Source organism: Nymphaea colorata, chromosome 8 (genome assembly GCF_008831285.2).
Source record: "Nymphaea colorata isolate Beijing-Zhang1983 chromosome 8, ASM883128v2, whole genome shotgun sequence".
Classification (NCBI taxonomy): domain Eukaryota; kingdom Viridiplantae; phylum Streptophyta; class Magnoliopsida; order Nymphaeales; family Nymphaeaceae; genus Nymphaea; species Nymphaea colorata.
In genome coordinates this window covers 4,687,948-4,704,493 of record NC_045145.1, presented here as the reverse complement: position 1 = coordinate 4,704,493, position 16,546 = coordinate 4,687,948, and the positions used below count along the sequence as shown (strand labels likewise).

General features: G+C 39.0%; 1 protein-coding gene across 4 annotated transcripts; it reads right to left on the bottom strand.

Moving 5' to 3' along the window:
• Positions 1–880: 880 nt before the first annotated feature.
• Positions 881–15,779, bottom strand: LOC116259065 (uncharacterized). Of its 4 annotated transcripts, none has more exons than XM_031636674.2 (11): positions 15,646–15,766; positions 15,391–15,513; positions 14,846–14,926; positions 14,371–14,475; positions 8,125–11,334; positions 7,912–8,024; positions 5,802–7,772; positions 5,635–5,683; positions 5,285–5,532; positions 5,059–5,166; positions 881–1,519 (listed from the first exon to the last, which is right to left on the bottom strand). In XM_031636674.2, the coding sequence occupies exons 5-11, from the start codon at positions 10,675–10,677 to the stop codon at positions 1,234–1,236; spliced, it is 5,328 nt and encodes a 1,775-aa protein (XP_031492534.1). In that variant the 5' UTR covers positions 10,678–11,334; positions 14,371–14,475; positions 14,846–14,926; positions 15,391–15,513; positions 15,646–15,766; the 3' UTR covers positions 881–1,233. The 4 variants fall into 4 exon arrangements, with proteins under 4 accessions (XP_031492534.1, XP_049934910.1, XP_031492535.1 ...); XM_050078953.1 differs by lacking the exon at positions 14,846–14,926 and having other exon boundaries at positions 8,125–10,995; positions 11,242–11,334; XM_031636675.2 differs by lacking the exon at positions 14,846–14,926 and having other exon boundaries at positions 15,312–15,513.
• Positions 15,780–16,546: the final 767 nt, after the last annotated feature.

Here is a 16,546-nt window from a genome sequence, read left to right as displayed (position 1 = left end):
CTTTACAAAGAAACTAAATATGTTAATCCGGACACAACCTCAGGACAAGGGGATCCAATTCCCCTCCAATTCAACTTTAGCTTGTGTAGATGATCTCCATGGATTCCCATGAACAAGGAGAGCAGATTTTCTTAGAAGGCAGAGGGAAATATAGGGCTCTACGATCACCCCTTGAAGCAATTTAGACAGGATAGTAATACTAGTTCCTCTCAAGTCCTTCATCCTTAGTAAGCCTTCACCACCGGGGCCAGATGAAATTTTTGCAACATTACAAAAAAAAGAAAGGACGATTCGAAGTTGAACAATTTTTTGTTATTTCGTTTTCATTTAATTCAAACAGCCGCTGCAAGATGTTCAAGCACATGCACGTATATTACCGGTTCGGAAATTATAGATGCCTTGTAAAATATTTGTGCGACGATCTAAAGTGTAAAGATCCTTAAAAGCCCAAAGTTTTTTTTTATCTTACCAAACCTTGCAGAAAGCTACAAAATCGTCTGTCAACTTCCTTTCTAATGATGAGAAGATGCAAGAAAGACATTTATTTTATAATATTTGGATAGAAAAGTTTTTAGTAACAGTTTTCCACATTTTGCCTCCCGTAGAGTGAAGCCCCTGTCAGTTTGGACCCAAAACCCTTCACCAATCATGCTAGGCTGGAACATTGTGGACTGTGAATGCTGCTAAAAGTGTTCTTTACTGACAATTGATAGGAACTGCGATCATTTTTAGATTAATAAAATTGAAACATTGTATTGAAAAATTCATCACACATATTAAAAGTGTAAAATATATGCAAAAAATTTTACCAATAATACAAATGACTGTTTTGTAATTTTTAGATAAACTATATATCATTTGACAATAAAGTAAACAGATATTTTAAAAAAATAAACAAATGCATCATTTTATTCCAGCTGGAATCGACCAAGTGGTTAAATTGTATAGAACAATCTAGCGCTTGCAAAGCCCCAGCTTATTGAGGTTAGGCAGCAAAAACGCAACGCAACGTCCGATCCTTTAACACGTATTCGGGGAGGAGGAGAAATTTTACAATGGCAGATTAAAGGAATTTTAAGAACCGCGCACTTTCCAGCTTGCCCGGAACTTTCATTTTTCCTTTATATAGAATAATCAAGATCAACAAAGGAAGATGGAGGGAAGAGAGAGAGAGAGAGAGAGAGAGAGAGAGAGAGAGAGGAAAAGAAAAAAAAAATCAATTAATTTTAATGACTAGAGTGAGTGACATTGCATCCCCTCCGGAAGATTTCGAGGCATGGGGACGGCAGTTACGTATCTGTGTGGGAACAACTTTCTGGGCACAACACCAACAGCATCAGAGGATGAAGAAGAAACCGATGAAGGTACAGCAGCTGAGGCAGGAACAGCACCCTCAACAGCTGCTGCTCCCTCTGCTGGGCCTCTACCATGGAACTTCGCAAAACGGTTGATGATGGAAAACCTCTCCAAGTCCTGGCATTCCACTCTTATATCTAATAACGATGGTCCCTTTTCCAATCTGAAATATATTGAGACGCAATAATGAGAGAACATATTAGAGCGTAGATTCATTTCCAGCCAACAAAATCCAACATGAACAGCAATGCAATTGTGAGTTGAACTGAAAATAAGACGAAATTTATCACAATAACGCACACCCTTGACATGACTCTCAGCACGAGCATTAGTAGGACGTGTACCACCAGCTAAACGTGTGCATGTGACTGAAACTATAGCTTAAGGCCATATGATTTTCTATGAATTTCTGCAAATGTACCATCAATTACTGAAATATACACATTTAAGTGGAGCATAAAGTATAACTATCAATTACTAACAGGCACAACCAAAACCACCCAGAGTAACTAAATTGGAGTGGCAAGCCTATTTGAAGCGCTCATGTGACAAAGCATACATCCCATCATGCAACAACCTCATTTTAGATTGATCTTCCTCACTGCAAACAATGATTTAACAGATGAAGTTCTATGAACCTATGTAACAAAAGCATCCTGCTCCTAGGTTATGGGTGACGACAAAATCCAGTGAACCTATAAGCCCTTGGCAGATGCTCCGAGGCATGCCTAGTTGCATTTGCACTAGGCTTTGGGATGCAGAAGTAGATTTGAACCTTTTTCTCCATCCTTTTTCTCTCTTTTCTTTGCTTTCCACCCTCTCCTTTTTATTTATATCATTATATGTTTTTGAGGAAATCATAACCATGAAATATTTTACTATAAATGCATATATTTGCTATATTAAGCAAAGCACGACTTTTATCATTTACATCAGAAACTCCCTCGAGTAATCATACCAAGGGCCCTGCTCCATCATCTATGTTGGAAAAATTGGAAAAAAAAATGCAACAAACAGCAGAAGTAATTCACAAAGTCTATCTTGCTTTATCTTATTAATGTTTTAGATAACACTTACAGACAGGAATATCCATGCAAGTGTGGTTAAAAATAAATCATCTTATATCAAAATAACAGATATTTAAGATGTACCAAAAAATACTAATGAACGCACATGAAACAGAAGTCAAAGGAATAGATTGCAATGAACAATCAATTATGGAACTTAAATCTTAAACAAAATTTTAGTACCAAACGATAATTTCATAATGTTTTCATGCCTTCTAAAGTGGTTCTTTGTTTCTTGGAAAGCCAGTGGCACTCTTTTCTTTCAGTTCACTCATTTGATTTGATGTTGAACAATGCAACAACAAGTTGCTACCTTCCAAATCTATTATATTACTTTTAAATGAAAACATAACCAATATAGTGTTTATATAATAATGACCAGTCCCCTCACCCCCACTTAAATTTAAACCCCCAGTACTAGTGACCATGTATTGGCCATAAAATAATAAAGCAACAAAAAATGTTGAAACCAAATTCCCAATAACGCTTCCTTGATGAAAAATAATGTCAATAAAACCATTCTTACTTGAAGGATATGATGCAAATGACAATGAGAATAACGTTGAAAATGATTAATAATCATATTTTCATTTGTTATTTGCATTGCACAAATTTATTTTGTATTTACTTATTTTGATAAGCTCTTCAGTTAGCGTTTAACGGATATGGATGCACCTTTGCATGTTTAGTTATTTTTCTATATTAGTCAATTATGATCATCCGATAATATGGCATTCTGGTCAGATTTCCTACCCTTAGTTAATTTTGTGCAGTCATCCGTGCCATAGAGTTTTTAAATGCCTACATCTCTTCAATTTGTTCAAATGTTGTTAATGCATGCTATCGTAAGCAGAATACACGCATATAAGTTTTGTACATAAGTAGATACTAGATACTAAACACAAGACACAAGAAGGAGGAAAAGAAAAAAAGAAAAAAAGAAAGAAGAGAGAGTGAAGGAAGAAGGAAAAAATTTGTGGCAAACACTAAACAAAGAAAAAAGGACAGAAAAAGGTTGTGCTAGACACCAAGAGAAAGGAGGAAAAAGAAAAGATTTTGGTAGATGCCAGCAGCAAAGAAGAAGAAGAGGAGGAGAAAGAAATGATGGCAGCGGAAAGCAAAGAAAAACTGTGACAAACAACAGTAGCAAAGAGGAAGAAGAAGCAAGAAGAGGACCTGTGCAAATAACAAGCCAACAAGGTAAAAAAAAGAGAAGGTGAAGAAGCATATGTTGGCAGCTGATTGGGGGGGAGGGGTGTGTGTGTGTGTGAGAGAGAGAGAGAGAGACTGTAGGAGTCACATCGCCCATAGAGCCTATCTTTTGAAATTTGACTGTAGAGAGCTCACATTTGGACTTCCTAAAGGGTCTTTACAAGCCAAGTGATGCCAAGCTCCAAGAAGCTTGGTTCGTTTCCTGGCACTAAAAGCCTAAGTTCTGACTTGTCCAATCAACAGTTTAGCGTCAGTTATACAATGGTTTCATGTACAAGAATATAGTGATTGTGGGTAATAGATCATGATAGAATGTCTTGAAATGTTTAATATATCAGCACTTTTGTGCACTTCTAATTGGTTTCTTATAAATTGATAGTGATTTCTTTTTCATTGAAAAATACTACGGTTTCATTGTTAATTTTAACATTTAGTGGCATATATATTCATGGTTTTCCATAAACTAGAACCAATGCACCGCAAAATTTAGATAACAATGACCTCTGCAATCAACAGGCTCATAATTTCTAATTTTTTTATCAATCTTAATAGTGAGGTTTTATATTCTCTGACGTGCAACCTCTCAGCCCTGCATTGAAGCATGCTTTCACTTTTAATGGCAGTTTGATGGATCTTGCAAAAACTCTAGCTGTAACACCACTTTAGTACAATGACAATTATGCATGGCAAAAATGGCAGTTTCCCACAGATTTTACTTTGAAGAAGAAAGAAAAAACATATATTAACAAATTAAGCTAACAAACAGCAAAATGTCACCAAAATCTTTTTTTTTTTTGCCAGGTTAACCTACAATAATTAAGCAATAGCTGAAGAGCGACCAACAGCCAACTTATAGTTAAATTCCTTTTCCCATGTGCTCTACTGTAGATATGATCCCACATGGAATGCTTATAGCAACACACACAAGTCTGGAGGGTGAAGGGTCACACTACTTGCAACTCACAAGCCTACAGACCATGAATAGCACATATACCTCTATCCTTCGAACCAAGAAAACATGGTTACAAGAATTTGCATAAAAAAGTACCATAAATGATAAAACAATAAAGGACCAGTGGACCACCCTTTCATGGGGTAGAAGAAAGAAAAGAGTTTATTGACTTTAAAAATTAAATTATGATCCTCTAAAATTTTCAATCTGGAAAGGAAAAAATGTGCAAAAATACAGAGAAAACTCAAGTCACCACCTGGAAACAAATTTAAGTCTCACAAACTCAGGAAAAAAAACAAACTATTCATGCAAGCTAATCTGAAATGCTAGTAAAACTGAAACAACAGATACTGTAAAACGGACATTAAAAAGAAGCAAATGAAAAGGCACAAACCCAACAACATGCAAGAACTGTTTTGCTATTGTCATAACAAAGTAACAAATGAGAGCGGTAGTTCCAGCTGCCACTACCTCAGGAAATCATTTTCTAGTTTCCTTGATTTTTCAAGGAAGCCTTCCATAAGTTTCGAGATAAACTGATTCCCAAGCCTTCTGAAAATTCCGGGCTTCTTGGATGTTCTGGAAAAGGAAGAAATAAAAAGCCTTGTAAAAATTGAAAACTTGGAAAAATCATGAGGATATGTAGAAGCACATGACTGATACTAGTAATTTTCAAAAGAGCAGTTCAGAAACTTACGAGCTATCCTGATCGGTATGTGCTTGAGAATCAGCAGCTAAGGAGGAGATAAGGCTGCATGCATCTCCCAACAAAAGTTTAGCAAGAATATATGTTACCGCCTCATACTCTTTGTCTGCTTCTGCAGAGAGCATTGCTGCCCGCAGAGGACATATTATTTGCTGCATTAGCTGGGTGGTGAAGATTATCCTTCTTCTAGGTCCAGGCATTAATAGGCCGTCATCAATAAACTCTACTTCATCATCAATCTGGAGTAAGAATGAGAAAAGAGACAAGAGAGTATTAGCATCACCTTCAAGCTTCTCAAGCACAAAAATGTTTTGGTACTTGCTATCAAATCAACAAGTAACCTTTTCTACTCGCCGTTCCGTGGCATGTGCCCACCGCAGCTCCACCGAACTGAAACCAGTTGCAAATAATTTAAATAAGAAATGGTGAGAATAGGCAATTCAGCTAATTAAAAATAAGATTAAAAAAAAAGCCAACATTAAATTAAAAATTTTCAAAGTGGCACCACCTTGTACTCTGAATCTTTCGAGAGGTTCGAGTGATCACATTATCCCATGGTAACAGCTCCAAAGTAGCAAGTTTACGCTTCTTATGCCTCACAATTGCCTGAGACTGATCATTAGTATCCGGCCGTGTTGAAAATGGAAACATGTGGTCCTTAGAAGGCATAAGACTTGTGGTAATTTGTATAGATCCAGTGGAACCAACTTGGTTTGCATCATTTATATTTTTTTGCTCAATGACTGTGTGCGGATGTCTGCTTTCAGAAACTCTTCCAAAAAAGTATTGCTGAACCAGTGGTTTTGCAGAATTCTGGGGAACTGCAAATCTGTCAGACATGGTAAGAAACTGTCCATTTTTGTAATTTCCAAATTGCTCAAACCAAGATGTTGCCATCTGGTAATTACGATGGGACTGTTCCATTCCTCTAATAGATTGTGATACAGATGCCAAAGCATTGCCTGAATTACCATAGCTGTACAGAGGTTTTTCCCCCATCTTACCAGTCATATGTGAAACATCAGCATCATCCTCCCCTTTATGCTTCTTGATTGCTTTTGTTGGATCATTCTCCAGACTCTTCATGGTTTGCATCTGGCGTAATAGTGAATAATTTGGCTGTGAACGTGCTGCACTATCTGATGTTGATTGAAAAGAGATATTTGTTGACTTGGAAGCCAGGGATGACTCTGGTGCTTCTCTATCACCAACAATGTTCTGGTTATGGAGAGGAAATCCTGCCAGACGTCTGTTATGCTCTAATGTTTCCATTGAGGAACCACTACCATATGGGACAGCTCTGTCATAGGGGATTTGGTGTGGAGTACCATCTCTGTTTTGCTGTGGTTCATTGGATGGAAGCTGATGTTTGCTAGAAGAGCTTGGACCAGCCTCGGAGGTACAGCCTCCTCTACCACTCAGATTCTGATCATTCACTGTCTGGAACACCCACGTTGTTGCTGGACTGAAAGATGGTAGTGGATTGGTTGAAACTTTCTGTGCAAGGCCAGACATACTCCTTTGGGCTGACATATTAGACCATGCATTTTGCAGCATTGTGGGAAAGCTCCTGTGCTGTGCCATACCCTGTTGACCAGAAACTTGACTAACCGGCACTTGTTCTGAGGTATGAACAAGTTGTCTTAAATTTCCTGTGTATGGAGAACTTGCACTGGAAGGCAATTGACGATTCATACCATTACTATCCCTGACAAGCAAGGATGAAGCAGATGAGCCAGTAAAATCTGTTCCAGCATGTGGATTCAGGTCAAAAGGAACCACTTTTCCAGTAGTTTCTGGTTGGAATACTCGTCTTGATAGTTCACCTGTACATCCACCTTGAAGGCCCTCACTCTGGCTAAATCCAGAATCAGATCTGTCCTGCTTACTTTGATCAGCTTGTTTTGCAGTAACAAGAGTGGCAGACTCTTCAACTACAGCTTGTCCACTTACACTAGAACTATCCTGACGATGCAACTGGTTTCGTAGGTAGTGAATTCCTGATGCTGCCACCACATTATGTTTTGCTTTCAGTTTTGAATTTATATCCCTGTTTGTTATTGGTGAGAACTCCTGTTCCATGACTGTCGATCCAGATTTATGGGCCCAATATTCTTGCTGAGATGTATCTGAAGCATGTTGTAGCACCTGTGGGGAAATCTGGTTGCGCAGCCATATCTTTCCTTTATCTAAATTTCCCATATCAGCATGCCTCGAATTAAGGTCAGTGCTGACCTGTAAAGAGACGTCGGATGTCAAAAAGTGCTTTGAAGCTGCAGGAGCAGAAGATGGAGGGGCAAGGTGCAAGCCAAAGCCTTGCGAAGAAGATAACTGGTTGCCCTGCAGATAAACTGTTGCTGTATTAGATTTGCCTGCTTCAGACATTGCTGATGAGGGACCATGCTCTTCTGAGCCAAAGGGCTTGGGAGCATTCTCCGTACATTGATCAACCTTGTTCAGAAGTTCAAGCATATTTTGACTGCAAGTTAAATAGTTTCAGCAATTAAAAATTGCAAGCAACTACATCACCATTCTAAACGCAAAACAAAAAAAGCCAACCAAAATGAAGCCACTATCAAATTGAAAAATTGCATTTCATTAATTTCTGATTTCACTACCTGGTCTTGTATTTGTCACTTGATGGATGATACATGGCCATTGGCCCATCAAAAGAAGCAGGAGCATCCCCAGGTCCAGTTCTACTGTTTTGCAAGTTCCGGTCCATGAAATCCTAAAAAGAGTAGTGTTTGTAAATTTTACTAAACCATTAGATGAAAGCATTTAAATTAGTAGACGAGCACAAAAGGATATTTTCTGACTTATCCACTTACCTTTTCTGAATTAACAGCATTGTTGACAGGCTTTGTATGAGACATATACCCTAGGTCCAAAGATTTTTGTTCGCCACTTGCAGCATGTTGTAATCCTTGATAAAGCAAATCACGCTTCATGCTGCTAGATTGTTGGAAATTCACTGGAAGCTCACCTGTTGGATGGTACAAGAAACCATGCGGGCTGGAAAGACCACTTCTCCCAACAACTGGCATGGGCAATCTTTGCATTTCAGCTGCTGAGGAATGTGAATCTTTCTTGGCAGACCAAGTATTCTCCTTCAGAGCACTGCTAACCGTTGCATGCTGACCATGATAAATATAATCAGGAGTGAGACCATCACCATGGCCCATAGTTGGGTAGCACATCACCCTGCTGCTTTCATGTGTTTCACCTAATGCATTATCAGAGTGATTCAATGATGAATTTAAAGCCTGTTGGTGCTGGCTCTGATTCTCACCTTCTTTCTTACTACTTAATGACTGTGCAAACTGATGATTATTCTGCACCTGTTGAATTCTTTCCTGATGAAGGTTTGACATGCCTGGTCCAGGAGTTGGAATGAAACTATTTATACAAGCATCAGCAGCATTATGCACCAGAGGACCATTTGAAGAAGATTTTGCTTGTCCAAATCTTTCATTCAAATTTGAGAAAGAAGACAAGCCCCGAACATCATTCTTTTGTACACCATCCAGTTGACCAACTTCCCACAGCTTAAAGTTACGCCCTGTTCCTATATCTATTGTACCCTTAGATTCACTCTTTTGGCATTCTTGCAAGTTGTTTTCATCATCTTGCATGTTATCTCTGTCAGGCAGTGACTCATTCATGTTCCAAGCATTCAACTTACTGACATGTTGCTCATCTGTCTCACGAGTGAAGATTGGTTTTTGCTGGTGAGGCCATGAGGATCGAATATTAAGCGAGTCTGAGCTGATGTTCTCAGGTGCACCCTTGTTTGACTGATTGTAGGCATCAGTCCTCCAAGCACTATCAGAAGCACTACCCAGAGCCAGAGGTGTCCGGACACTGACATCAGCCACAGAACTTTCTTGAGGAATCTGCTCCAGCCATCTAGCTTCATTGGATGATTTTCCAAGTGAATCAGACGGGCCATCATTATGTATAAAATCTTGACTGCAGGGTATGCTGCCCTTCAATTTCCCACTTTGACTGTAAGTGGGTTTAGGGGTTATCTGTTGATATTCTGGCCTACTTTGACCACCAGTGCTCACAGTGGTATCATCAAATAAATGAAAAGATCTTGATGGCAAGGAACTGGGAGTTTCTGCATTAGCTTCATTCCAGCCTGTACTCTGCCTGCCACTTTCATTCAACTCTGAGGGGTTGCCAGTTGATAGTTCAGCTTTTTGATAGCTCAAGCCACTCCACTCATCCTGCATCCCAGTATCACTGCTAGATGCTTCTGCAACAGCTGATTGCATGAGAGCACTCCAACTGCCACTCTGAATAGAAGGAAACATGTTTAAATAGTCTGAACCATCTACCTGATTATTACTTTGTATAAAACCTCCAGTATTCATGCTGTTGGGTCCTCCTCCCCCAAAAGCACTTGGCAGTGGTTGGCCGCTCTGGATGCCATTCCAAGCGTTATCATCACCACCATACAGAATCTTTTCCTCCAAAGGATGTAAGCTGGTAACACCCTGTGGAGGACCCACCTGAGGGGTTACCTTTTCCTCCACATTGCCCGACCAACCAGTATGCTCTACCCTCCCATGAAATTCTTGGATTTGTGAGTTCCTCGGTGAGGAGGATACCTGCTGAAAGTTTCCTGGATGGATACCACTATTTACACTATGCATGCCCTGAGGACGACCAAAAATATTTTTCCCATGATAGCTATGTTTAGAAGCAGGAATACCATCATTGCCAGAAACAAGACCAGAAACAGGGGCAGACTGATCACCATGGAAAGAACCAAAGGCATTAGACTGAATAACTGTTTTCTGATCCTGATTCCCACTGGCTTTCGTCAAGAGATCCGCATTTCCATGAGCACTCCATTGAACACTGGAATATGGATTTGTAAGGTTGCTGGAAGACTCTCTTATACCACCAAATGAAGTGCCATACATGGATTGATCAAGCTGCTGAGGAATGAACCCCATTGAACGCAATGTGTGTGTGTTCTCCTGTTGAAGCCCTAGGCCATTTGGGAAACCCTGAATAGCTGGAGCACCAGTCCGAGCCATACCTGGGTTACCAAGTATGAACATCTGGGAGCTATTCAGCATCTTAGGATCAACTCCAACCTGAGGTACCCTCTCACTCGACCATATGTAATTTGATGCATCACGAATTGGGGTGCCATCCACCACGGGAGTTAGCTGGTCCCCTGCTGTTTGTGCAGTAAGTGCAGAAAACTGACTCTGTAAGTTTTGTGGTCTTGCACCCTGATCAAGTTGCTGTAATTGATGCTGCCGCTGAAGCTCTTGAAATTGCTTGGAAAAGTACTGTTGCTGCAATAGCTGCATATCAGTGAACCCTAGCCTAGGTTGCGAAACACCAGGCTGTTGACCCCTCATGAGGTGATGCTGGTGGCCAATAAAATCAAAACTGAATGGAGCTTCTGCAATTTCCACACTCTCAGAGATCCTACTGCAACCAGAATCATTTTCAGAACCTTCAGCTTTTTCACACTGAAGAAATTTCCTTAATGCAAATTTCTGCCTGTCGCAAGTTGACGTTTGATCCAGAAACACAAAGACCTCAATTTGAAATCACAACTATAAGTGCCTTAAGGCATTCCATTTACGCATCTTTTGATGCTTCAAAATCAGACTTTTCCAACTTAGATCATTGACGCCACTTGATGGCATGCCCACCATGACCTTTCTCACAATCTCACATGACAAAGGCAGAAAACATCCACATATCAGTCAATAGTTTGTCTAATCTGACTAACAATCAGAAAAGGAGAGGAAGCATGACAGTGCAAAGATGTCCCTGAATCTGATGGACAACTTGTTGGTAATATGGAGATGATGTTCACGTCTCTCTGATAGTGTACTCATACAGGCCTACCTAACAGATACCTATTTCAACATGCCACTTGAGAATGATAAGCACTCTAACATAAGCTGCCTTACTCAAGAAATTGTGGACCCTGCCTCTAGTATCCTCGACAGGCATAGATGGGCATGCTGAAAAACCATTTGCTCCAATTGAATATGAAAGTTCACCTGGAAAGAATAAAAAATATCAGCAATTGATGAAATCCAAGCATTGATACATAGAATAAATTATAGAAGCAGATCAGAAATGGGTCACCAGACAAACACAAAATTTGGCATGCCACATATCAGTCACATTGGTGACTCCACTAAAAACACTCTGCAGCTAAGTTTTTTGGTAAGCATGTCAAAGGAAATATCTTTGGTAGTACATCCTTCACTTTGCAAAAGTTGCCAACCAGCGGAATTACTTCACAAATGAAGAGAAATCAATATGCATGTATGTCTGTGCACATGCCTGTGTGAGAAAGAGTGTGTGTGTGTGTGTGTGTGTGAGAGAGAGAGAGAGAGAGAGAGATCTTTCATGCACCCAAAATGATGGTGAATGCATAAGAAAGGATTAGGGCTTCAGTGGTTCTGCATGACATGAAGAAAGAGTTCTCAAGGGATCATTTGGACAAGTACTTCAAGGGGAATGTCCCCAATAGAAGCTAAAACTGATAAGCTCATATTAAAACTTGTGTAGAGCAGGCATTACTTTAGTCACAACCAGTAGAGTTTGTCATACAGACTAGCACATCCAAAAACCAAACAGCCAAAGTTATTGGGAAAGAGGAAGAAGCATTTTACTATTTTAGCTTTTTCATGCACAAGAACAGCTGATTAATCAGATAGATGGGTTAGAAAGTAGCCCAAGAAGCACCCCGATTCTTGCCCTGTGATGTAGTGGCCAATGATAAACAATTAGGACAGAATGCATCCTAGGCACATCATGTGAAAGGAGAAGGATCAAATTCCTTTTCCACTATCAAAAGCACCAATTATGAATGGTCAGTATCTCAATTGCATTCCCATCATATCCTCCAGTAACCTTTTTTCAGGAGTCATGACAAAAAGCATCCCAAGCACAGCACCTGAACATTGCCAGATAAGCAAAGTTCCTCTTAAACTGTTGGACAAGCAAACTTCCTGCTGAGCTATCAAAAAAGAAAGACCTGAGTCACTGCAAGTGCCCTTTCCCCTGAAATAAATTTTTTTCACACGTAAATAAAATGCCATAGTCACCAGAATGCTGCAAACATGAACCAGCACCTGACAATATATAGGCTCCTGCCTAAGACAATATGATTTCCGAAAAAATCAGCAGTCCTTCGCATTATGAGTAAAATCTGATCATCACAATAGTGTTAAGCTAAATTTATTATTCTTTTCCTCAAATTATATTATCAACTGTACATCACATCAATGGGATGAGAGACGAAATTTAAAACTAATTTAACTTTTTATTCATGTCCATCAGCCATGATAACAAGTTTATATAATAAATAATACATAATAAAAACACATAAAAAGCTAACCTGACCCCTTTCCCATTCAATGATGAAGCTCATCCCCAACCTCCGCTCAGGGGAAACCCCTTGAAAAACGCTAGTTAGACTTAAGTGGGACTAGTTGAGTCCTATTCAAGACTCAAGAAAGTTAAATCAAAGAAAAAATCCTTAGCTGTAGGAGATTTGCGCTTATTATTAGAAGGATTAAACGAGAGGGTGTGCCCACCAAGCATATCTTCATTAACAGATATGACCAGGCTAAGTTAGCCTAGGCAGAAAGTTGGTTCAACTGCTATTTATTTATATAATCTATGTGTGTATATCAATAGACATGCTACCCAACTGATGTTAAATTGTATGTAGATACATATGCATGTGTGTGTATTTTTTTTTTAATTTTCATTATATTATACACAAAAGATGCACATACATGTAGTAGTAACATAATTGCAGTAAATATATTGTTAAAATTTGCACTTTGTATATAAATATATACTATCAAAATTATTATATACAATATATCTATAATGAATTAAAGATACTGCTAACTACATACATAAATGTACTTTGCTCGAACAATGAAGTTGTGAAACCAGGCCAATTCATCAAGTTAACCCAGAAGTCACAGAGTCAACTTACTTTGAGTTGACTTCCAAGTATCTAGGTTTTAAACATGGTTAGCAAACCTGGCAAGTTGATTCAAGAATCACTCAAGTCCACCAAGGAAATCAAATACTACCCAAATGCAACAGAATCCCAGAGGACTCTATGCTCAAGATAACCCGAATCTTAACTGTTTCATGCAGCATTCTAACTACTAACAATTGTCACTAACAAATAAACTGTAGTTGCTTGTTAGAATAAATTAATCTAACAGATGTTTATTTAGTTGTTATTAATTTGAGTTGTGATGATAAACTATAGTTTTTTATTGTATTTACTTGATCATTACTTGTTGTTTTGTAGGCATGTTCAAGTTCTTTATCATTTCGTAGCAAACATACACTATAAAAATTTATCACCGGACTTGGACAAAGTTCCCAAGTCAACTCGCTTAACCAATGACCCAGTAGTCAACCAATCCAAGTGCGATTCATGTGCTTCCCAGCTGTGGTTTCCAAACCTTGAATTGGACACCTTACATGCCTCAGCCTAGGCATTTAGTCTAATGATACATTTTCCATAATTATTTAAGTAAGACCTATATGGCCATTACTTCTTGACGTATGTGCAAGCATGTCTCTTGCACCATATCCGTTGTTTGATTTCTCACTGGAGAGATCCAACCTAGAACACTTGGAAGCTTAAAGAAATGAACATTGATTCTACGTGCCACTCAATCTATTCCAATAAAGCCCTTAAGTGGCTAAAGAAGCTTGTCTACAATGCATGTAACCTTTCCATCAACAACTAGATTGGTATATTGATATGAAATTCCAGCTGATATTCAAGCAAATTCAAATCCTTTTATCTCTATGCCTCTGTCCCAAGATTAAGTGAACGAACAACCCACAAAAGAAGCATCTAGCAACCACAAGAGACACAAGCAACAAAGAATTAACCAGTCAATATTGCTTCAAAAAGCATTGGATGATACAACTGAAAAGAAGATAACACCGCTTATTATGGTGTATCATCTGATGCGGAGAAGAAGGAAAATATGCAAAATGCAATAGCACCACACAATCTTGGGGGGTTAAGAAGGTCGACTTACGTTTCATTCACCGTTAAGTAATGTTGACCAGCTATGTTTAGTATCAGCAGCTTGGTCACTCCTCTACAGATTATCATGCAACTGTACAACCTTAGTTACGCATCCCTAAAAACAAGATAACAGAATATCAGTAAATCCGCATAAAAAGCAAAACGGGAGTCGACCAACAGCGTCATGTTTCAACAAGAACGTGCAATTAAATAGCATACGTATGGATGAAGTTAACACAAAAAAAAAAAAGAACTGTCAGATGAATCCTAAATATACTGGCATGAATCCGCCAAAAAAATCAAGTCATCTTGATGGAAACGAACCAAACTTTCTAACCAGGGCAATTTTTTTAAGTGCACCACCACATAAAATCCTTACAAACTCTAAACTTTCTAACCATGGCAATTTTTTCTTTTAGGCCGGAATAAATGAATGACGCAGGAAACAAGAATCATAGTATCAAGAATCAAAGAGATGGTCGAACCCAAATTATCGCAACGATCTTTACATGCCTCGCCAATTATCCGAGCTGCACATAAGAGCTCAGCCCTGGAATGGATGAATACTACAAAAAATTAAAGTGAAATAGTGAACGAACCAAACCAGAAATTCCGAGTTTCAAGAGCCGTAATCAACACCGCTTGCTCGAACTTTGAAAAAAAAAAAAAGGAAAAATCTTCTATTAGACTATTATGATTGGATGTTTCATCCGCATGGGATCATCTTTGCTTAACTTGAAGGGAAAAAACCTCACGATCATCACAAAAAACAAAACCCGAAAATACAGCAAAAAAGTACGAATCAATTGAAGTGCACCTAACACCCCCAAATTATTCTCTAGACTCCCCATTTTTAGCTCCCAAAAGAGAGCACCTAGTGTCTCCGTCCCACACACACCAGAAAAGGACCCAGTTCAAATCCAAAAAGAACGAAAAACCGAAACCACTCACATCACCAGGCGCCAACCAAAACCCTAGCCCCATCTGCCCGAAAATCCAAAAGCAAGAGAAATACTGAAAATCTACACACCGGCCCGCCGTCCCTTCCAACTCCGGGCCAGATCAGCAGAAACTGGACGCGAATTGCAGCCGGCCGATCGTCAACCCGACGGAGACGGCCAGAGCCTTGCCGGAAATTACAGTTAGGGTACACCTAATCCACCAAAAAGAGAAAACAAGATCGGAGGGTTCCGGGATCAAGGAGAAACGCCACAACAGAAGAAGGCTCAGAACAATAAATTCAAACAATCAGAGAAAGGAAACGGAAATTCGTTTTTCAGCTTACTTGAAGAAGAGTGGAGGGAAGACAGGAGAGAGGAGAGGGGAAGCCGCTCGCCGTCTGTGAGCTCGAGGGTACTCTGGGAATACCAAAAAAGGGAGGAAAGAGAGAGAGAAGCCGCACAGGCGCCCCGACTCTGGCCGAGGGGCAGAGAGATAAAGCAGAAAGAGGGAGGGCCACGTTTTTCGGAAACACCGACGATATTTTTTTATAATTCATTTTTTTACCCACTTTTTATCAATTATCGTCTAACAAAAACTTGTTCAAAATTAAACTCTAAATTTTGCTTCTTTAAATTGAATGCAAAATTATTATTTCTCATGCAGCTCGTGTTCTCCATGTAACTTCAATGACTATGATTTGCTTCCACCTGATCTCTTATTACAAGCTAGTATTGTGTAGGATCATGAGTCATGATAAATTCTTAGGCTCGATCAATCGAATTTGAATAGGATCTCATTGTCCGATTAATTAGATCTCTATATATTGAGATTTGAATATAAATGAAGAGAAACTTATGCCGTATCTGATCAAATATTTGAATCAAACGCTAACATTGTTTTATTTCATAGATTCAAGTCTCACTTTTAAAGATACAACCGAATCTGAGCTACATATATGATATGTTAAGAAGACCGACTTTCAACATGTGTAGATATTGGGTATAGGATATATATTTGACATATTATTCTCTTATTTAAAGTACAACATATTTAGTTTGGCACAGTTCTCTATGGCGTAGCAACTTGGTCAGAACTTACATGAAAATGAAAATATATATATATATATATATCCTTGTGTTTTTCTACCGCGAGGAAGCGTTCAACGGCCAACTGCCGTGCTTTAAGAATCACAACGCAACGGTAAGTGTTTGAGGTTTTCTTATGAGGGAATTTAGTGATTGCGT